Below are 23,517 nucleotides of genomic sequence, written 5' to 3' on the forward strand. Positions count from 1 at the left end.
AAAACCTTATATCTGATTGCTGTGGACCATTTCCAACTTCTAATAGACAAAAGTTCATCTGATTCAACCCTGTGGGCCCGGCAGAACAGAGATTGTTCTCAGCATTTTTTTTAAATGAAGAGGCTGCAGTTAGCTAGGTAGGTAGAGCCAGGATTAAGCAGATTTCCTGACTCCCAGACCAGTGAGGGCCCTGCCCCAGCTACCAGTGCAGAAACCAGATTAAGAGATACAGCGACAGAGTTTTATAAACCACAGATCATCAATCGCTTTAACACTTTGTACCTTCCCGAGTCAGATTTCCACCAAGAGCTTTTTTCTTTACGTGAAAGTGATGCTCAACTGTTCCTTCTCCATGCCCCCGCCACACACACACACAAATCCTCCTTGATACCCATAGGTTGGGCTGGGAAGGGCTTCTCCCATGTCTCCTGGAGCACTTGATCCAAACCATTCTGGACAGATGAGCCCTTAAAAGTGAGTCCTGCCTTGAAGCTCCAAGTTAGGAGGCAGCACAAGCCCCGTGTCTAGTTGCTGCTGGGCTCCAGACCTCAGGGCCGTTCGACCCTATTCATCCTTTAGTGCAGCTCCTTCTACCTTCAGGCCAGGCCAGATCTTTCCCTAGTCTTTTCGGATTTCACAGTCACTGTTCCCACCAGCCCCAGAAATAGATCTTCCCAGGCTAAAGAAAGAAAATTGCCAAGTCCGTTCTCAAATGCCTTTTCTCCAGGCCTGTTTCCATCTCTGCGTGGAGGTTTCCTTCCTGAATCCCTTGACCTGCAGGGAGAAGGGTGATGGGGGCGCTGCTGTGTGGATCCTGTGGGGAGAGGGGAGGCCAATGGCCAAGGCAGGAGCTGCTTCAGTTACGGTCTCCCTTTATGCTCTAGGAGAGTTTCCAAGGCCCAAGACTTTTGGAGAATCAAATGAGAGCCTTAAAAAACACTTCCCTCAGTGCCTGGGACATAGGGAGCTCTACATAAATATTAGGTAACTTGAAAACAACAACAACACCTTGTTTTATGGATGAAGAAGCCAAGCCCCAGAGGTGGAAGATGTCTTGCCCAAGGTTTCATGTCCAGTCAATGGCAGCATCAGCTCTAGAGTCTCAGTTTTCCAACAATCCCAACACTGCTCTTTCAGCTCCTAGGCTGGCTGACCTGATCGCCACTCTAGCTGGCTGTTCTCCATTCACTTGAAGCATCTTTTCTCAAATCCTGTTTTCTTCATGTTGGTTATTCTAATGCTAGTACAGTTTCCTCATCTATTGAACCAGGTCCAGTTGCTGTCCTTTCTCCTATTCTGAGCACAGAGTTTATAACTGGATGTGGTTAGCGCCATAGAGATGAAAATGGGGTTGAGAAACTGTCATCCTCCAGCACCCAGCCAGAAACTTCAATGTTCAGAAAGCAAAGGGTCATCTTATGTTTTCTAGCTGACACTTCACTCTGTCTCTGCCACATCGCACAAAGCTACCCATCACTTTTCCGGCCACCAAAACACACTAGAACTTTCCCTAGCTGATAAGCAGGGCAAGCTGGGTTTGTTTTTTCGAATCGAACAGTTTTCTTGAAATTTGCATAGGACTAAATCAAACAAATAGTATTGCGATGAAGAACAGAAGAACATAAATCACTGAGTTGAAACAAGAGATAGCGTTTATGAGTTAGGAGCTCCAAGATGATTTTCCTCCAAAATGTAGAATGACAAAATTGGAAGGGATCTTAAAGATTATATGGTTCCGTACTCATCCTTTGCTGGAATCTCATCAAACTCAGCGATAGAAGAGCTTGGCAAAAATTAATCTGATGACTTTTAGGTCCTGTTTTGAAAGGAGGTTTAGAGGAAAGCTAAGATCCCAGCTCAGTAATTCACATCTCTCTCTCTCTCTCTAAATCTTCTGAAAGCCCCAACCGTGAGCTTAATTCCAAATTCCTCTTATTTCCTCATGTGACACAAGCTCTTCCAGAAATAACTTCAGTGAAACAGCATAATCGCATCTAGGAAAAATGTTCCTTATAATCACAGCAGACACTGGGATCTTTCAGGCAAATCACCATAACTAACTCATTCCACTCTTAACACGCCAGGCTCAGCTCGGGTCCACGGCTCCTGGAACCCATCACCAGTGTTCTGCTGAGGCCCCTCGTGACCTCAGCCCACTTCCATGGGGAGGTGATTCTCATCATTTGCCTTAGAAAGATGTTTTCATATAACCACACTTTTTGAGAGGGTTTCAATTTCCAAAAAATAGATGTCCTTTCTGTTAAAAACAAAAGCAAAAAGCAAATGGTGACCAGGCAGCTTGGAAAAAGCTCCCATGTCATGCTTCTCATTAGACAGAAACACTGACCGAACTTTCAGTAAGTGAACTAGTGAACCGGGTCCACTTCACCCCCGGCACCCCGTCCTCCGCCTCTGCGTTCCCCACTCCTTTTCCTTGTAGGGTCCTCATCACCCCTGTGTCATCTTCTCTTCTACCCAATCCCATCAAAACCTACTCTTAGGAAAGAACCTGAGAGCCATGTATATGATTGTAAAAGCTAAGTGTTGCCTCTCCTGGGGGTATTTTCACTGCAATAGGAGACGAAGGAATGAGGAGACATTCTCAAAGAGCAGGCATTGTACTGTCAGAGAAGAGACAAATAAGAAGAGGACGGTCACCCCTCCAAGTGCCCCTGAGGTCACATTCCTCATGGGGTGGGTGACTCTCCCTTGCTCCAAGTGCCAGGTCGGGAGTCACTGGCTAGACCTATTTTTCTTCAGGTTAGTGGACGGAGCCCATAAGCTTTGGAATGGACTAGAAATGATGATAGGCCCTGCTCTGCCACTTTCCAGGACGTGACTTTGGATTACCTACTTCATTTCTTCCTCATCTGTCCAACAGGGATTATAATACCCAGCTCATGTAGTTGTTGGGAGGATGAAGTGAGATAATACAGTACCTGGCCTTTAGTAAACACTCTGCAAATGGCAGCTAACACTGCCCTTGTAACCAGCCACCCACTGGTGTCCCGATGGGTAGAGAGCTGAACGTCTCCAGGAGGCGGGATGAAGGCGTATTTGGGGCCAGTTATTTTCTTAAGATGGATAATGGCCCCTCTCTCAAAATACGAAGCAATGCCCAAGGAGTCACAGCTGTGGGAGGGTTTGGATTCTCTATTGTTACCTGTATGATTTTGAGATTTTTTTACATGCTCCAATATGGCGTATGTTTATTTTAAGACATAAAGTGAATTAACATGTAATTTAATTTTGTTTAATTCATTAACAAAATTCTGCTCAAGGTACCCAGAGAGACCTGAGGATGGCATCACATTAGGTGTGAGGCTGGAGGATTGGAAGGGCCACAACTCTGTGAGCATCTGTTGATGCTGGGCGACCTGTAGGTCCTTCCCATGCAGTAGCTACACTTCTCACACCAACAGGAGAGGGATTCATCCTTGCAGCTGAGCAAACAGTGGTTCAGAACAAGAGAATAACTTGACTAACTAGAGCCAGGTCATTTTATCTCAAATGACCTCTTGCTTTTTAAAAAAAAAATTTTAAATTGAAGTATAGTTGATTTACAATGTTGTGTTAATTTCTGCTCTACAGCAAAGCGATTCCATCATATATATAATCTTCTTCATATTCTTTCCCATTATGGTTTATCACAGGATATTGAATATAGTTCCCTGTGCTATACAGTAGGACCTTGTTGTTTATCCATTCTCTATGTAATAGTTTGCATCTGCTAATTCCTAAGTCCCAATCCATCCCTCCCCACCTTCCCCTCCTTGGTAACCACAAATCTGTTCTCTGTCTGTGAGTCTGTTTCTGTGTCATAGATAAGTTCATTTGTGTCATATTTTAGATTCCACATATAGGTGATACCATACGGTATCTGTCTTTCTCCGTCTGACTTACTTCACTTAGTGTGATAATCTCTAGGTCCATCCATGTTGCTGCAGGTGGCATTCTTTCATTTTTTTTTTATGGCTAATGTTCCATTGTTTTTATGTACCACATCTTCTTTATTCATTCATCTGTTGATGGACATTTAGGTTGTTTCCATGCCAAGTGACCTCTTTCCACTACACATGTTCATTTCACTCTTCTCAGGATCCTAAAATCATAGAAATAATTGCTTTCATGTGACTGCATACATGCTTAGTGCTGGTGTTCATGCTTGTCACCACACATGCCCGTTGGGTCTGCTTAATCCTGGTGCACACCATTCCTTTCTTTTAAAATATACTTAGGGCACAAACTCACACCGGGGTAACTTTAAACTATAGCTTTGAGGGAAAGTAATAAGGTAGCAGCTTCACAGAAATGCCTTGTGTGCAGATCCACATCACCTCTGACTCACATGGAGGCTCTAAGAACGTGGCGGGCAATCCCCTGCCCTCCAAATCATGATCATTAGAAATGAATGAGGCAGTCTCCCAGAGTACAAGCTTCTCTGTACGTCAGATGCTTTCCAAAGCAGGGTGCCCTTTTAGACCATTTGATGAGCAGAAGCAAGAACAAGAGCTACCAGCTTCTCTGAGACAGTATAGGAGGCAAACTAGGGGGTGCCGGGAAGGGGTGTGCAGAAATAGGAGGACAGGGAGAGACTATTGGTCCCGTCATCGATGATGGGGGAGGGGGCTCCAGGGCATGGGGAGAGGTCAAAGGAGCAGATTCCGGCTCTTTCATAGGTTGGACTTCAAGCTTTCCTTGCTGGGCATCCATGATGTGTAATGATGCGTAATCCATCCGCCTGTGTTCTGTGTTCCTACACACACGTGCCATTCACTCACCCACAAAGGGAAAGGCTGTTGGTACGAAAGGATCAAATCCAAGGATGATCGATAGACCTTAGAGCTAAGAGGTAAAGGTTTGATGGACTGTCGGAGAGTTAGGAGCTGAGTATTCCAGCCTAGTGTGTCCTTTTTCTTTGTTTGAAGTCTTTGGGTTGCTTCTTTTTCTTTCCCCCAAGCAGCTCGTCTGGTTAGAAGGGCCTACAACTGCTTCCTGCTTGGGAAGGACCCCATGGGAGGCTGTCTGGGGTGGGTGCCAAGAAGACCTCCGGACATGCTTTTATTTTATTTTATTTTTGTTGTTGTTTCAAGTATTACCCTTTATTATAATTATTACTATCATAAGTGAATATGCAAATATCCATAGAACAATTTCTTTTAAAAAAATTTTTATTGGAATATAGTTGATTTACAGTCTTGTGTTAGTCTCAGGTGTACAGCAAAGTGAATCCGCTATACATATACATATAGCCACTTGGATGTGCTTTTAGAATAGGCCATAGATAAGAGGCACTGGGGTCCATTTAGCCCACCATCATCTGGCCCCAGTCACCAAAGCCACACGTCAACATTGCGGCCAGAGATTTATGGCAACAAATAGTGGATATTTCCCTGAACTTGTTCTCTGCGCACATGGTCAGATTCAACAGATGCTTGTTAACTATTTCAACAAAGTCTTCGCCCTCGTGCAGCCTATCCTAGTAGGGGAAAGACAGTAGGCTACTAAATATCTACTCTCATGTCAGGTGGTGACAAGAGAGTGGCATGGTAATGGCCTGCTTTGCAACATGGTCGTGAAAGGTGTCTGTGGAGGTGATGTATAGGAGAGACCTGCATCAAATGAGGCAGGGAGCCACATGCATAGGTGAGGGAAGGGTTTTCTAAGAAATGCAACAGCAAGTAAAAAGGTCCAGAGGCAAGAACAAGTTTAGCAAAGCTCACAAAAGACCGGGAAGGCCACTACCACCAGGTAGAGAGCAAGAGGGGAGGGGACGAGGGAGAGGAGGTGGGGGCGACAGCTGGCTGCGGAGGGCTGTCTTGATCATCTTTGTGTCCCCGGAGCCTCGGACGCTTTCCCTGAAACCCTGCGGCCCACAAGGCAGCTGAAGCTGAGCCTCCATTAAATATCTGGATGTGACCAACAATGGCTTGAAAGAATGAAGGCGGCTGTCTAAAGTGCTTATCTCCATTGTAATGGAGGAGGAGAAACCGCATGGCAAGAGACCGAAATGCTTTGTCTCAGAGCCTTCTACCATTCCCCTTACTCTCCCACCATGCCTAAAGACGGGAGACATTTATTGTCCCCATTAAAGAAGAAAGATCCCTAGGCATGTTCTCCAGTCATGGGGATGGGTGGGATGGGCTCTCGTTCTCACACCTTCTTACTCTGGATAATCTCATCCCACTCAAGCCCCAAAACTTGCTTCTTTTAAAATTACAATTATTCTGTAACTGTAAAATCCCATGTTTAATTGCACCCAGTTAAAATACCACCTGAATTATGTAGCCCATATCAAGATTACTTACATTTTTTAAAAGATGGAGAAATTAATCTTCACCCTTGAGTTTTTCATTTAGTGTAAAATAAAAATCATATGGGTTTTAAGGTCTGTTACCCTTGAATAGAAACATGATTTAGTCCTAAGTAACCACTAGATTCTATCAGGGGTCTATGGTTTGTTTTCCAGAATCAGGGTGGGGGGAGGGGGCTCTTTGTTAACTCATCCCCCAGCCATTCCATTGATGAACAACTGATCATTACAAGACCCCTGATGATTTGGGGATGCGACAGAATCCTTGTAGCTTCCAATTTGTGTTCATGGTTTTACCTTCTGAAGTCACCCGGCGCGTCTACCCCCATCCTGGCACAGCCCTTCAGATGTGAACCCGCCATGCCACGTGTCCCTAACGCCCTCTGCTTGTGACCAAGCATCCTCTGAGCTCTCTCTAGATACCTGGTTCCCAGGGTCCTCAGCCTCCAGGACGCTGCCCTCTGCTCTGATTTATCAACATGTGGTTCCATTAAACATGGTGCCAAGGAGTAAGAATGATTCTCCTCACATGTTCTCACCAGCACAGGGAGTCCTGCCACTTAAGCTGTCTTCACGTTTCTTCGTCCCTCGGAAGTGTCTTTTTTTTTCCACTCAAGTGCCTTCTTTCTTGGTCCCTGGCTATTTATGGATAACATTTAGCTATTTCCCTGCTCCCTCTCCTGAAAACGTAAACAAACTCACTGTTTGGTACCAATTTTCTTTTTCACTCCTTTGTTCCCCATCTTGAAGCTTCCTGTTCCGGCAAGTGTTTTTCCTTTAGATGTGCGGCACTTGGTATGGTGATCCATTATCCTAGGTAATTGCTCCTCATTTGAGAATCCCCATTCTTCCTCATTAAAGGCCAGACAAGACTACTTCCTCGCATCAACCGGGTGCACCAGATCTCTTACTTACCCCCCGGGGGCCATTTAGCTGTTTAGTGCTGTCAAAAGTTCAGGAAGGAAAAAAACAGAAACAAAACCAGTGAATCACCGAAGTCATAATTAGTAAAAGTTTATGGTACACATGTTACCAAATCCAAGCTCAGTCTGCTTGCTGCAGGACAGGCCAATAATTGGGAGACGAGGTGTTGAGGCAAGGAATGGTGACTTCATTCAGAAAGCCAGGTGTCTGAGAAGATGGCGGATTAGCAGCCCAGAACACCAACTTACTGGGGTCTGGATGCCAGTTTCTTTTATAGAACAAAGAGGGGGAGGGGGTGAGGAAGTAAAGTAAAAAGGCCATAAGTCTTGCAAAACATCTCCTGGCTTGGCCAGCATTGGGGAGGGAATGTGTTAATTTCTTCTTTTCTGTAGCCTTTCATGGGTGGGCAGGGTCAGAATGTCTCCCTGTGAGCTGAACAAAGGCGCTTTAGTTTAACATTCAGACCGAGGGGCAGGGTCCCTGAGGCAGGCCATTATGTATGCTTACAGTTATAGATAGCATCCTTTTATTGATTACAGTAGCAAAAGCAACGAAAAGCAAAGGTTGAAGTAAGAGAAACAGATCCAACATGGAGTCAGATTTTGCTCTTCCCTGTTACACACACACCAAGAAGACAGTTTGCAAACCATGAGCGCTCCAACCAAAACGTGGAAGGAGACTCAGAGGTGGATTTTACAAAGCAGCTTATATGACGTGGAGGCAGTGACTGTTGATTCTTCCCAGTGATTGGTTGCAATAGAATTTTCTTAAATGAAAGGGAATTGGTTAGTGGTTCCCTCATATGAATCGGGGAGAACAATTTAAGTCTCACGATTTTCAGAGGCGTTAAGTGGCAAGTGACCCAGGTCAAGTGAGCCTCACTTGTCTTGCAAAATCAGCTAAATTAAGCTTTGCTTCTCTGACTAAACTGGTTTTGTCTGCTCAGGGAATATTCGAGTCTCCGTTTGTGTTTGATTTAACAGTGCTTACAAGCTCATTCACTGAGGGGCCTAATCTGGGTAGTGAATGCTTGCTCAGTGGGGTAGCTGGCACCTCGACTCTGTGCCCTCCTGGCAGAAACAGACTTAGTGCTGTTTTCCCCCTGAGCATCTTCTTTCAGGGGTGGTCCAGGGATCCAGTAACTATGTAAGAGAGAACACTTTTTTTTTTTTTTGGTGGAGGAGTCATGTATCTTTCCAATTAAGCTTTCCTAGTTTCCAGGTATCTTCCTAAGGATTCTGCATGTTGTCTTCCTAAGGTTGTAAAATGAGACTAATGATCCTTTCCCATCTCTACTCTTAGCTACACGGGGCTTTTAGAGCTCCTCTACTCAGTGCCTCATTTATTGGTTTATAGTATTGGCTGCTGTTATAAATGTGATTTCTTCTTGCTTACTAGCCACACCCCCTAGACATATGCATGTTAACAGTTCCTAGGCTGCATATTTAAGAATTCCGAGGAGCCATTGACATATGTACACTATTGATACTATGTATAAAATAGAGAACTAATGAGAACCTACTGTAGAGCACAGGGACCTCTACTCAGTGCTCTGTGGTGACCTAAATGGGAAGGAAATCCAAAAAAGAGGGGATATATGTATACGTGTCGCTGATTCACTTTGCTGTACAGCAGAAACTCACGCAACATTGTAAAGCAACTATACTGCAATAAAAAATAATTTAGAAAAAGAAAAAGAATTCAGAGTCAAAAGCAGGCATTCGAGGAGAGTACACTCTGGAGCCATTTAAAATTCCAGTCAGCAGCCCTTTGGTGATGTAAATTGAGGAAGCAGCTCCCCTTTTGGAAAGCTTAATGATCTGTAGTTAATAGTAAGAGGCTGCTCACAGATGCAGTACAGCTGGGCGAGGTTAGCCCCTCTCCACCCTCCAGATTGCACAGTGATTACAGCCATCGAGATTCGGATTCTTCCCCGGAATCAATAACCAAAATCACAAACAAAGATTCAGTGGTGGCCTGTCAGGGTGGCCTTTGCGCAGGCGCTGTCTGCCAAGCCAGTGACTGATGCCTCCTTCCTGATCACACCCTGGGCTGGACAGTCATCTCCACAACAGACAGCCCCTCCAATGAGTCTGGGATGAAGAGTGCTGGATTTCAGGCCAGCTTCTCTTACTTGAGTGCACACAATTTCACTGAACTCGAGAGAAACTGAATGTAATCTCTGGGTAGGGAAATGTCAGTCTGGGAGCCATACAGTACACAGCTGCTGTTGCTGTGTTCTTATGCCTTGTACGTGAGATTGGCGTAGGTTACTGTGTGTTGGGGTAACAGGTTCTTGAATAATTTCCAGGGTCTTGTTATCTTCATGCAAAAGCCCAAGCGAATTCAACAATAACAAAAAACCAACCAACCCCCTTCAGAAAAGGGCAAAGAACTTGTATAGACATTTCTCCAAAGAAGATGTACAAATGGCCAATAAGCACATGAAAAGATGCACAACATCACTAACGATTAGAGAAATACAAAGCAAGATCATAATGAAGTAGCACCCCACACCCATTTGAATGACTATTATCGAAAAACAGAAAACAACACCATTGACAAGGGTATGGAGAAATTGGAACAGTTGTGCACTGTGCGTGAGAAAGTAAAGTGGTGCAGCCTTATGGAAGAAAATAGAGCAGTTCCTCAAAAACAGAGTTACCATATGATCCAGCAATTCCACTTCTGGGTATATATACCAAAAGAATTAAAAGCGAGGCTCAGGGCTTCCCTGGTGGTGCAGTGGTTGGGAGTCCGCCTGCTGATGCAGGGGACACGGGTTCGTGCCCCGGTCCGGGAAGATCCCACATGCCGCGGAGCGGCTGGGCCCGTGAGCCATGGCCACTGAGCCTGTGCGTCCAGAGCCTGTGCTCCGCAATGGGAGAGGCCACAACAGTGAGAGGCCCGCGTATCGCAAAAAAAAATAAAAAATAAATAAAATAAAAGCAAAGGCTCAAGGAGATATTTGTACATCCATGTTCATAGCAGCATTATTCACAATGGCCAAAAGGTAGAAGCAACCCAGGGGTCCGTTGATGCATGAATGAAAAAACAGATTGCTGTGTATACATAAAATGAATGTGATTGAGCATTAAGAAGGAAGGAAATTCCGAGACATGCTACAACATGGATGAACCTTGAGGACATTATGCTCGTGAAATAAGGCAGTCACAGAAAAATAATTATTGTGTGGTTCCACTTACATGAGGCACTAAAGTAGTCAGATTCATAGAGATAGAAAGTAGAAGGGTAGTCACCAGGGGCTGGGGAGGGAGGAATGGGGAGTTGTTGTTTAATGGATACAGAGTTTCAGTTTTGCAAGATGATCAAGACTTAAGCAGATAGATGGTAGTGATTACAAATGTACTTTCTTTTTCAGAGCCATTTTTCTCTCAAGAAGGGAGCTGCAGCCTTGGGCATTGGAACAGACAGTGTGATTCTGATTAAATGTGATGAAAGGTGAGCATGAACCTGCAACCCTTGTCGGTTAGCAGTTTGCAAATTCTACGCATGCATCTCAAAAGGACTAAAGTCCGAAAACAGGCAATGACTGTAGAACAGCAAACCTGCATCCATCCCAGCTGCTGGCCTTTGCTGTTTCTTTTTCACTCTTGCTTGGAGTCCTGGGACATTGTTCCTCCATGCCGCTAACGCATTCACAGCCTTTGACTGAATCAGAACCTTTGTTAAATCAATCAAAATATTCTGGGGCTTCCCTGGTAGCGCAGTGGTTGAGAGTCCGCCTGCCGATGCAGGGGACATGGGTTCGTGCCCCGGTCTGGGAAGATCCCACATGTCGCGGAGCGGCTGAGCTCGTGAGCCATGGCCGCTGAGCCTGCGTGTCCGGAGCCTGTGCTCCGCCACGGGAGAGGCCACAACAGTGAGAGGCCCGCGTACCACAAAAAAAAAAAAAAAAAAAAAAAAAAAAAAAAAAATTCTGCACCAAGAGGCGCAGAAGGACATTCGTCACCTGGGCACTTAAGCAACGACCAGCAGGTTGAGAACTGATTTATGGAGGTGTCATCATCCCAGGCACCATAGATCGTGTGAACTTGATGGAGTGATTACAGGAGGGGGGACAGTTTAGGGAGCAAGAGGTAAATACTGCCCCCAGCAACTCATCAGCTCAGTGCCTGAACCAAAGAGCTCTCTTAGGAAACAGCCGTCTTAATTGGCACCCAAACGTTGTAGGTACTCTGGAAAAAGGTGGAGGGGAGGTTAATATATTAATATAAGAAAATACACTTAGTCTTTGAAGAATGTAGTAAGAAATTCCACTAAATTAAAAGGATGCCACCCATTTCACCATTTATTTATTCATACATATTTATTAGACAGACATTTATGACTGCTCACCATGGCACTAGGCTCTAGAATAGCATAAGGTGTAATCCCAGTTCCCTGACCATGTATGGCCTAAGTGGGGAGATGTAGTAACGTCAGAAGGATGGCAGGCTCACCTGAGGTGGAGCAGGGGAGGTGAAGTGCTGGAACTGACAGGAATTACTGACTGGCCGGTGAGTGTGCAGGTTGAGAGGTGAGTCGAGGGGGAACGCCAGGCTCCGGGCTCACCAGCTAAGCCCTCGCGGTGCTATTCTCTGAGGCAGAGAGCCCCGCCGAAGTGAAAAGTTTAGATTTGGAGCTGCCGAGTGTGAAGAGCTTATGAGATGAGACGTCCAAGTGAGGGTGTCAGGTAGGCACCTGGGAATAGCAGCCTGGATGTCAGAAGGTGTACAGTGGGGGAGCCACGCAGAGTGGCCTGGGAAGGAGCTCGGGAGCATCCCCATTTCGGGGACAGGCAGAGTCAGAGGGGCCCGCAGTGGAGACTGGGAAGCAACAGCCACAGCTGTTGGAGAAGAATCAGGACCCGGGGCCATGAGGGTCATGGGCGTGTTTCTAGAAGGAGTGGTTAACAGCAGCAAATGCCACCAGTAGATGAAACGAGGGTCAACAACTGCCCCTCAGCTTTCCTGATGAGAAGGGGGCTGGCGAGTCTGGCAGGGACAGCTCCAGTAGAGGCGTGAGGGTGGAAGGCAGTTTGCAGGGGGCGGAAGGGTGAGGGGAGAGGAAACGGAGATGGAAGGCAGACGTTTCTAGAGGTGGAGCCGCAAAGGGAAGGTGGTAGGGCAGAAGCTGGACGGAGAAGATGTTGAGTCCAGGATGGTTTTGGTTTGGTTGTTTTAAGGAAGGGAACTCAAGGTGTATCTAACTGTGCAATGAAGGGTCTGCTAGAGATGAAATGTGAATTATATGGAAAAAAAGGGATAAAATAGCCAAGCTTTCATTTCCTTTGTGAGTTCCTTATTCTTTTGGCTAAAATTATGTAGGATCTTCCTCTCAAGAGCTCACAAGACGTCTGAAATCATCTTACATTATAAAATGGGAAGGAGACAGAGGGGGAAGCAGGAGTGGTGATGGAAAGGCAGGGGCGAGGTTTAGGGAGGGCTGGCGGGGAGCGGAGGGGGCAGGGCTCCGGGCTATTGCTGCGCTGACCACCTGCTAATCGATTTCAGTTGGGAAACCCTCAGAGTTGGAAGGGTTCTTGGACATTTATTCATCCAGCCTTTTTTTTTTAACTTTGTATTTTTGTGAATAATTTCAAACAAAGAAAAATTACAAGGATAGTAACAGGAACTCTCATACACCCTCACCCTAATTCACCAATTGTTAACATTCTGACATATTTGCTTGATCACTCTTTCTCTCCATGTATGCAATTCAATATTACATGTTGAATGTAATGAATATTACATGCATACATTATTTGTATATTACAGATATAATTTTTTTCAGAACCATTTGAGAATTCCTTGCAGACATGCCCTTTTTACCCCTTAATACTTCAATGCGTATTTTTTGATAACAAGGATATTCACTTACATAATCGCAGTCCAGTTATCAAAATCAGGAAACTTGACATTGACACAAGACTATTATTTAACCTATACACCCTATTCAAATGTCATCAATTGTCCCAATACTATCCTTTGGAGCTATTTTTTTTCCCTGTCCAGGATCGCAGATTACACTTAGTTGTCATGCCTGTTTATTCCCCTTTAATCTGGAACATGTCCTCAGCCTTCCTTTGTTTTTCATGACATTGATATTTTGAAGAGTGTAAACCATTTATTTTGCAGAATATTTCTTAATTTGGCTTTGTCTGACGTTTCCTCATGGTTAGATTCAGGCGATGCATTTTGGGCAGGAATTCCGGGGACGCGATGCCTGTCTTTCTCAAGTATATCCGATCAGGAGTAATGTCCGCTCGCCTATTGGTTAAGGTGGTGCCTGCCAGGTCTCTCCACTGTAAAATGACTATTCTCTACTTTGCAGTTAATAAATATCTGTAGGGGATGCTTTAAGACTATATAAATATTGTGTTCCTCCTAAAACATTCGTTTAGTAGTTTAGCATCCATTGATGATTCTTGCCTGAATTATTATTATGATGGTTGCAAAACAGTGATTTTCTAACTCCATCATTCCTTCTAAGTTTACTAGGTCCTTTCATTCTACTGTAAGGAAGAACTCTCCTTTCCCTTTTTCTCTCTCTCTCTCCATCTCTCTTTCTCTGTCTCTGTCTGTCTGTCAGTCTATCTGTATGTCTCTGTTATTTATTATCAGTATGGACTTACAGGTACTTTAAGAAAGTAATTCTCTCTAGCATTCTCTTCCATTCTCTTTGATTTCTCCATCGCTTGCTCCTTTAGGGTTCCCTTTCACTTACCTAAGTTACTAGTAAATTGCTGTTAAACCTTACAGAAAATAAGTCTGACCAAGATATGTGATGCCTGGTTGGCACACGGCTAGAAGAGTCACCAGCCTTCCTAGCTCCCTTGTAACACAAGAGTTCTGTTAGCTATTTTGATTAACACTTTTATACCACAAAAATTAACTACTTATGCTTTTGTATACATTTTTAGTTCTTTCAACTTATCACTTAGCTTTGTCAATTACAGTTACATTTCCCTGCTCTCCTGAAGTACCACACTTTGCCACACAACTGATGTAAACAATTGAAAGTATAAATAATCTGGGGTCATTATACTCTTTTATTAAATTAGCTGAGTTGTGGCCAGTGCCTGGAGGCAGTAGGGAAGCTAATTAACTTTCTGGTCCTCAGGGAGCTATTGAGTGCACTGTAATAAGATAGACTTCACCCTGAATCAATTATTATCGCTCAGGGCTGTGGGGAGCCCCCTGAGTGTCATATCTCCTATGGGTTTGGATGCAGAGAATTCAGAGATGCTAGCAGTGTCTGTGCTTCATTACGTCCTATATCAGGAAGGATTCTAAAATAATACTAGCTGACACATATGGGGTGTTTATCATACGCCAGGCACAGTCCTAAGCACTTTACCCAGTTGCTCTAATTAATTCGTTTATGAGAGACACAGAAGTATGTTCCCTCACATTTCCCTGGCGCTGACATAGCCTGTGAAGAGTTTCTATGTACACAGTGGTCTTAAACAGTATGACGTGGTCTCCTTTCTCCATTTGACTCATGGTCTTGGCAGGGTGTGACAGCTCCAAGGTCACATAGCTGGGAAGTGAAGAATCAGAGGTTGGACTCAGAAGAGAACTCCAAGTGTTCAACAATTAAGCATGGTCCCTTCTCTTTTTGTGTTTTCCATTTTTTTCAAGTTGTGGTAAAATACACCTAAAATTTACCCTCTTAACCGTTTTTAAGGGCACAGGTCAGCGCTGTGAACTACGTTCACATTGTTGTGCTACCATCACCGCTTTCTGTCTCCGAAACTCTTTGCATCTTGGCAAACTGAAAGTCTATACCCATTAAAAACTTTCTGCCCTCCTTCCCCCCGGCCCCTGGCAACCGCCATTCTACTTTCTGTGTCTATGAATTTGACTGCTTTCAGCACCTCACTCCTTTTTGTCTTTTTGTGATTAACTTGTTTCACTCAGCACAATGAATGCCTCAAGGTTCATCGTGTTGTAGCAAATGTCAGAATTTCCTTCTTTCTTATGGCTGACTCCTCTGTTGAAGGACACTTTAGGTTGTTTCCTAATCTTGTCCATTGTGAGTAACGCTGGAATTCACATGGGAGTACAGATATCCCTTTGAAATATTGATTTCATTTCCTTTGGATAATTACCAAGGAGTGGGATTCATAGATCACATTGTATTTCTACTTTTAATTTTCGAGGAACCTCCAACCATACTGTTTCCGTTGTGGCTGTATTAATTTACATTCCCCCCAAGAGTGTACAGAGGTTTCCTTTTCTCTACAAACTTACCAACATTTGTTTTTTCTTGTCTTTTTGACAATAGCCATCCTAACGAACTGTTAGGATGTAACTAATAGTAACATGTAACTGTATGTGTTAGCATACAGTATTTGTTTTTCTCATTCTGACTTACTTCACTCTGTATGACAGACTCTAGGTCCATCCACCTCACTACACATAACTCAATTTCGTTTCTTTTTATGGCTGAGTAATATTCCATTGTATATATGTGCCACATCTTCTTTATCCATTCATCTGTCGATGGACGCTTAGGTTGCTTTCATGTCCTGGCAAGTAAATAGTGCTGCAATGAACATTGTAGTATGTTCTCTTCTTTTACTCTTTTTGAATTATGGTTTTCTCAGGGTATATGCCCAGTAGTGGGATTGCTGGGTCATATGGTAGTTCTATTTGTAGTTTTTAAGGAACTTCCATACTGTTCTCCATAGTGGCTGTATCAATTGACATTCCCACCAACAGTGCAAGAGGGTTCCCTTGTCTCCACACCCTCTGCAGCATTTATTGTTTGTAGATTTTTTTTTTTTTGCGGTACGTGGGCCTCTCACTGTTGTGGCCTCTCCCGTTGCGGAGCACAGGCTCTGGACGCGCAGGCTCAGCAGCCATGGCTCACAGGCCTAGCCTCTCCGCGGCATGTGGGATCTTCCCAGACCGGGGCACGAACCCGTGTCCCCTGCATCGGCAGGCGAACTCTCCACCACTGCACCACCAGGGAAGCCCTGTTTGTAGATTTTTTGATGATGGCCATTCTGACCATGTGAGGTGAGAGGAGATATCTCATTGTAGTTTTGATTTGCATTTCTCTAATGATTAGTGATGTTGAGCATCCTTTCATGTGTTTGTTGGCAGTCTGTATATCTTCTTTGGAGAAATGTCTGTTTAGGTCTTCTGCCCATTTTTGGATTGGGTTATTTATTTTTTTGTTATTGAGCTGCATGAGCTGCTTATAAATTTTGGAGATTAATCCTTTGTCAGTTGCTTCATTTGCAAATATTTTCTCCCATTCTGAGGGTAGTCTTTTCATCTTGTTTATGGTTTCCTTTGCTGTGCAAAAGCTTTTAAGTTTCATTAGGTCCCATTTGTTTATTTTTGTTTCCATTTCTCTAGGAGGTGGGTCAAAAAGGATCTTGTTGTGATTTATGTCATAGAGTGTTCTGCCTATATTTTGCTCTAAGAGTTTTATAGTGTCTGGCCTTACATTTAGGTCTTTAATCCATTTCGAGTTTATTTTTGCATATGGTGTTAGGGAATGTTCTAATTTCATTTTTTTACATGTAGCTGTCCAGTTTTCCCAGCACCACTTATTGAAGAGGCCATCTTTTCTCCAATGTATATTCCTGCCTCCTTTATCAAAGATACAGTGACCATATGTGCGTGGGTTTATCTCTGGGCTTTCTATCCTGTTCCATTGATCTATATTTCTGTTTTTGTGCCAGTACCATATTGTCTTGATTACTGTAGCTTTGTAGTATAGTCTGAAGTCAGGGAGCCTAATTCCTCCAGCTCTGTTTTTCTTTCTCAAGATTGCTTTGGCTATTTGGGGTCTTTTGTGTTACCATACAAATTGTAAAATTTTTTGTTCTAGTTCTGTGAAAAATGCCATTGGTAGTTTGATAGGGATTGCAATGAATCTGTAGATTGCTTTGGGTAGTAGAGTCATTTTCACAATGTTTATTCTTCCAAGCCAAGAACATGGTATATCTCTCCCTCTGTATCATCTTTAATTTCTTTCATCAGTGTCTTATAGTTTTCTGCATACAGATCTTTTGTCTCCTTAGGTAGGTTTATTCCTAGGTACTTTATTCTTTTTGTTGCAGTGTTCTTTTTGTTGCAGTGGTAAATGGGAGTGTTTCCTTAATTTCTCTTTCAGATTTTGCAACATTAGTGTATAGGTATGCAAGAGATTTCTGTGCATTAATCTTGTATCCTGCTACTCTACCAAATTCATTGATTAGCTCTAGTAGTTTTCTGGTGGCATCTTTAGGATTCTCTATGTATAGTATCATGTCATCTGCAACGAGTGATGGTTTTACTTCTTCTTTTCCGATTTGGATTCCTTTTATTTCTTTTTCTTCTCTGATTGCTGTGGCTAAAACTTCCAAAACTATGTTGAATAATAGTCGTGAGAGTGGGTAACCTGGCAGCGGCAGGCTGCACAGGCTCCCGGGAGGTGAGGTGTGGATAGTGACCTGTGCTTGCACACAGGCTTCTTGGTGGCTGCACCAGCAGCCTTAGCGTCTCATGCACATCTCTGGTGTCCACGCTGATAGCCGCGGCTCACGCCCATCTCTGGAGCTCGTTTAGGCGGTGCTCTGAATCCCCTCTCCTCGCACACCCTGAAACAATGGTCTCTTGCCTCTTAGGCAGGTCCAGACTTTTTCCTGGACTACCCCCTGGCTAGCTGTGGTGCACTAGCCCCCTTCAGGGTGTGTTCATGCCGCCAACCCTAGTCCTCTCCCTGGGGTCTGACCTCCAAAGCCCGAGCCTCAGCTCCCAGCCCCGCCCGCCCCAGCAGGTGAGCAGACAAGCCTCTCAGGCTGGTGAGTGCAGGTCGGCAGCAATCCTCTGTGCGGGAATCTCTCCACTTTGCCCTCTGCACCCCTGTTGCTGTGCTTTCCTCCGTGGCTCCGAAGCTTACCCCCTCCGCCACCCGCAGTCTCTGCCCGCGAAGGGGCTTCCTAGTGTGTGGAAACCTTTCCTCCTTCACAGCTCCCTCCCTGAGGGGCAGGTCCCGTCCCTATTCTTTTTTCTCTGTTTTTCCTTTTTTCTTTTGCCCTACCCAGGTACATGGGGAGTTTCTTGCCTTTTGGGAAGTCTGAGGTCTTCTGCCAGCATTCAGTAGGTGTTCTGTAGGAGTTGCTCCACAGGTAGATGCATTTTTGATTTATCTGTGGGGAGGAAGGTGATCTCCACGTCTTACTCCTCTGCCATCTTGAAGGTCCCCCTCATCTTCTCCATTCTTAGCACATGTTAATATTCATCTCTTCAATTTTTTTTCACCTAGTTGTACCTTAGAATTATTTTTCTAGGTTCCCATTTCTTTAAAATTCATAAAGCTCTACATAGAATTATTTTGTAATATTAAAATATCTTTATAACCTTCTTTCTCATTTCAAATGTTACATTTTCTCTCTTTTTTATTAGACTAATCAGATATTTGTATATTCATTCATCTTTTCAATGTATGAGCTTTTGAATTTATTAATTTGGTTTACTTTATAAAGTTTCTAAATCACTGAAAAAACTTGTCTCATCCTTTCTGCCTACATTGTTTGTTGTTATGTTCCTAGCTTCCTGAATGAAATATGTTTAGTTATTTTTAATTCCCTGTTTAGTTATTTTTAATTTCAAAAGCATGTCAGGCTAAACATTTTCCTCTGAGAATGATTTAGGGTGCTTCTCATATTTTTATATGCCCTATTCCCATGTCATTAATTTTTAATGTTCTGGAAGTGCAGTTTTGATTTCCTCTTTGACTCGAAAGTTATTTAGAATAGCCAAGCATGGTTTCTTACGTGGTAAATTGAACTTCTATTTTTTTTTTTTGGCCACACCACAAGGTACATGGGATCTTAGTTCCCTGACCAGGGATCGAACCTGCGCCCCCTGCACTGGAAGCGCAGAGTCTTAACCACTGGACCGCCAGGGAAGTCCTTTGAACTTCTTATCATGATCCTTTTCTTCTCTGTACCAACGTGTCCAGGGAAGAGGAATGGCAGTTTGGGGAGGAGGAGGGGTGATGAGAGACCACCAGCATCCCTTCCTGCCCACACAGTTTCCCTCGTCATCTACCTCCCTCTCAGCCCCAATGTTAATTCCTAGTGGCAGCGATAAGGTTTCATATTTTCATATGAAAATAATTCTTTACTACATCATGGTTGGGGTCCTCAGTTGCCCATCACTCTAGGGAGTAAGTATAAGTCAGTGCTTTTGGAAAAGGTAAAATTTTTTTTGTATAGTTGATTAACCATGATGTGTTAGTTTCAGGTGTACAGCAGAGTGATTCAGTTATACATATACATGTATCTATCCTTTTTCAAATTCTTTTAATTACTAGAATTAGACACAAAAATCACCAAAAACATCCTGTTCCCATATCCTGACCATAATGCCAAGGGATCCCATTGTGCATATTGGAAGACAAATCTTAAAGGAGAAAAATACAGTTCATTATTATAACGTTCTTTTCCCGAATCAAACTCTATTTTAAAGGGACCAAGGAAGTTCACTGTTTATAATTAGGGTAAAATTTTTTTGGCGAAGGGCTTGGTTTTGTAATGCCAGTACTTCCTGAATGATCTGTTTTGACTGCTGTTTATTATTTTATCTTACGAGCCCTTCCTAGGATAAGTTATCACGTGGGTAGCAGCCGTGTGGACACACATGGAGCTCTTTTCCCCAAGGTGGTCCCCGAGAAGGTTTTACCGTATAATTCCTGCAACACTTTTTTTCCAAGTCAATCCACGCAAATTGTCAAGTCACCACACAGTCCAGGCAATTTGAAAATTCACTTCAGTCCATGAATTCCCCTTGCTTAATCTACATGACAATCAATGTTAAAGAAATAGTCTTGCTAAGCACTGACTAGTTAAAAAACAAAAACAAAAAACTAGCAGTTTTCTGTTACTCCTGTAGCCTTTGGGGGCTACATAGAACAATATCATCTAAGGATGATAGAGTGATAAGTTTTAGCGGGAGGGTCTATGTTTTTCTTATTTTACTAATCAGTACTAACAGCAATACGAACTGGGATGAAGGAACTACTCAGTCCAGGGGGGGCTTCCAAGAGACCACAGTGGAAATACTACCTACATCATTACAATTCTAGGACTCAACCTGAAAGGTTTCTTGTTAAGTCAAGGTAGCAGGCATTTTTTGATAAACCCCATAAACGCTTCGGAAGACATTTATTGTGCAGCACTGAGAACCCCGGACTCTGATGTCAGAATACAGCTCTAAAGTTGAAATCTGCCGCTACTAACTGTGTGGCATCCTGCAAGTCACACAATGCTAGTACTACTAGTAATAACACTGAGACTAACATGCATTGACTGGTTACTATATGCTAGGCAGAGTTTTATACTTAGTGCTTTACAGTGTTTGATATTTACTGTGTCATTCAATCCTCCTGTAAACCTTGTAAGGGAGGTACTAGTAATATCAATTTATAAATGAATAAACAGAGGAACTGAATTCTTCAAATACACACAAGTAGCATAGGGTCTGGAGCGGAAACCTGGTTACTGTCTCCACATTCCAAGCTTTTAGCCACATTCATCCGCTTCGATGAGCCTTAGTTTCCTTATCTGCAGAGTAAGGACAGTAAAAATTCTCTTGCGGGGTTGGCATGAGTGGCAGAGATCAGGAGTAAGGCATAGTACAGAGACCGCTTCTAAAACTGGTAATTCGCTATCACTGCTGGGGCTGCTGCTATCAACAGTGGTCGTAACATTAGTCAATTTCTAACGCGAAGGATCACGCGTCCTTTCTTCTTTGCACACAAATCTCTGTGAACAGAGCCAAGCTCTAAGCATTTAGGAAAGGTTGGTAGAATTATTATAGTTCAGCAGGGCCAAGGAGCAGGGTCACCAAAGGCTCAGGCACCCGATTTGTGACCATTTGGATGCCTGCCCAGAGATCTACATTCCCCAGTAACGTGCTTCTTCTGGTAAGATCGTTCTTCCCATCGGAGCCACGGGAAGATAGCGATGCATCTGGGTCCAAAGTCCGCACACGGGGTAATCTGTGCCTTTTGCTTCTTTGCACAAAGAGAAGGCGCTTGCAGCTGGCAGCTCTGGCTGGCAGTGTGGGATTTTGCCCAGGCAACTTCATGAAGTTATCTGACCCTATAGCATCACATGAATCTTTTTTAATTTTCTTTTTTTTTTAAATTTGAGGTAGCATTGGTTTATCGTATTTATAAAAGTTTTACGTGTACAATGTAAGGTTTTGACTTCCGTATACATGACAGTGAGAGCGTCATGTGAATTTTTAAAGACTGTCACAAAATCAAGAATCTCAGTGCGAAACAGCCACATCCGAAGCAGCGGTCTGGCTCAACAGTCCTCACTTCAATGGCAGTTCTTTCTTAAACACTAACACCTAACAGAGAGAGCATCGCAAAGCATCAGTCACAGCTTAACTGGGCACTTAAAGGCTGCGTGGGTAAGCGTAAGAGATATGCATTTTTGCTATGGAAATACCTCTAGACCAGACATATGTGATGCAACAGCTGTTATCCAAAGCTGCCCTGCACCAAGACATGCTTGTCTGGAAAAGCCAAGACTGCCAGACAGCTTCTAATCCTCACAGGAGCCTGCTGGCTGTCACCCGGCTCTCTCTCCCTCCACAGCACGCGGGCAGGCGGGGATGCACAATGCCACTTCCGGACCTCGCTGCCCTACAGCCGTGATGGCTCAAAACCCTGGGTCCTGTGGAAAGTGCTTGGCTAACCTGTTACACAATTATTGAAATACCTACCAGGCTAAAACTTCCATTTCTAAAGCAATGTTTCTCAACATGTGGACTTAGGTCTGCCTGTGTCACCATCTCCTTGTTAGAAACGCAGATTGCTATGTGTGTTTGTCTATTTGCTTGTCTCTGTTTGTCTCCCTTGTTAGCGTGTAAGCCCTGGAGAGTAAAAGCTGGCCTGTTTACTGGGGTGCCCCATACCCCTAACAGTGTTTGGCACATAATGAGGCCTCAATAAATTAATTTGTAGAATGAATTGATTCCCGGGCCCTATACCTGACCTCCTGAATCAAAATCCCTAAGAGCACGGCCAAGGAATATACATTTTAAAGACATACACAGATGACTTTTATGCATGCTAAATTTTACAAACCATTGTTGTAAAGTAATTCATCCAATTCTAATTGGAGAGATGAAAAGTTTTGTCTCCAGGGGCCCCCATACTAGCGGTCTTGTCAGTCTCTAAGGTAAAGTGAACATATTAATATAATCCTAGGGGGAAACTTTTTCCTTCTACTCACATACCTCCAACAGATGTCGGTCTGCCACCCACAGTGTGCCAGGCTCTGGGTTCCTAAGTGGACAGAACAAATACGGGCTTGGACGGCCAAATGCCTGGCAAAGTCTGGAGCCTACCTGTTAAGAGCACACCCAGAGCTTTCCACTCTGCGAGAAGCGAACACTTGGACTTGATTATTTGACAAGGCTGTCCCTTCTCCCTGCCCTGATATGGAAATGGGACAGACTGTATGTTCATTACTGTTTTCCCGGCAGGTTTGAATGACACCTCCGATCCATGAAAGCCAGATATTATCTCAAAGGATTTATCTTATCTTAAAAGACAATATAACCTTTCTAAAGAGGTTTCCTATATGTTTGGCCCTTTGAGTTTGTTCTGGAAGCTTGGCATTTTCTTTCTAGGTAAAGCCAGCCTTTACCTGGTCCTGGGCCGTCACACAGGTGACTGTCTTGTCCTGTTTCCTCATTTGAAAAATGAGACAATTAGACTAGAACGAGGTCTAGAGCCCCTCGCAATTCTGATGTCCCCTAATCTGTTACTTCTCCATGAGGTCTCACTGCCTGGGCTTCACAGAATGTCCAGATGTGATTAGTGAGCAAACAGCAATTGTCAGGCCAGTCTCCCCAAAACTCTCCAAGGCAGAGAAGGTTAGTTGTGGTAGACTAGGTAACATTTGGGACTTGCAAACAATTTCTGAGAATTCTCTCTCTCAGTTTCTATGTTTGCCTACAAAAATACTACGGCAATTTTAATGCACTTAAAACTTGATGTAAAAGGTAAATATAAGACCTGAATGTCCTCTGAAATTTGAACTTTTTGTTTCTGTCACGGTGGAGCAAGGTGTTTTAGCACAGCCAGATCTAGGAGAGGCTGAAAAATCACAGCTTTGAGGGACGCTCCCAAGCCAAGCTGCGAAGTATAGGGAGACACGTAGGGCATGAAAGGGCCTCCAGAGCCCTTCCCCCCGCCCCCACAAAGCCTGCCCTTCCATTCCCTCTGTCCCTCCTTCAGAGACCCATCTC

General features: G+C 43.9%; 1 protein-coding gene across 1 annotated transcript in view; it reads left to right on the forward strand.

Moving 5' to 3' along the window:
• The window catches only part of GAD2 (glutamate decarboxylase 2), a 69,150-nt gene that overhangs the window by 13,971 nt on the left and 31,662 nt on the right, over nt 1-23,517 (forward strand). The window contains exon 8 of the mRNA XM_060003777.1: nt 10,620-10,699. Within this exon, the coding sequence (XP_059859760.1) occupies nt 10,620-10,699 (80 nt within the window). The remainder of the gene's footprint in view (nt 1-10,619; nt 10,700-23,517) is intronic.

Source organism: Delphinus delphis, chromosome 2, assembly GCF_949987515.2.
Source record: "Delphinus delphis chromosome 2, mDelDel1.2, whole genome shotgun sequence".
Taxonomy (NCBI): Eukaryota; Metazoa; Chordata; class Mammalia; order Artiodactyla; family Delphinidae; genus Delphinus; species Delphinus delphis.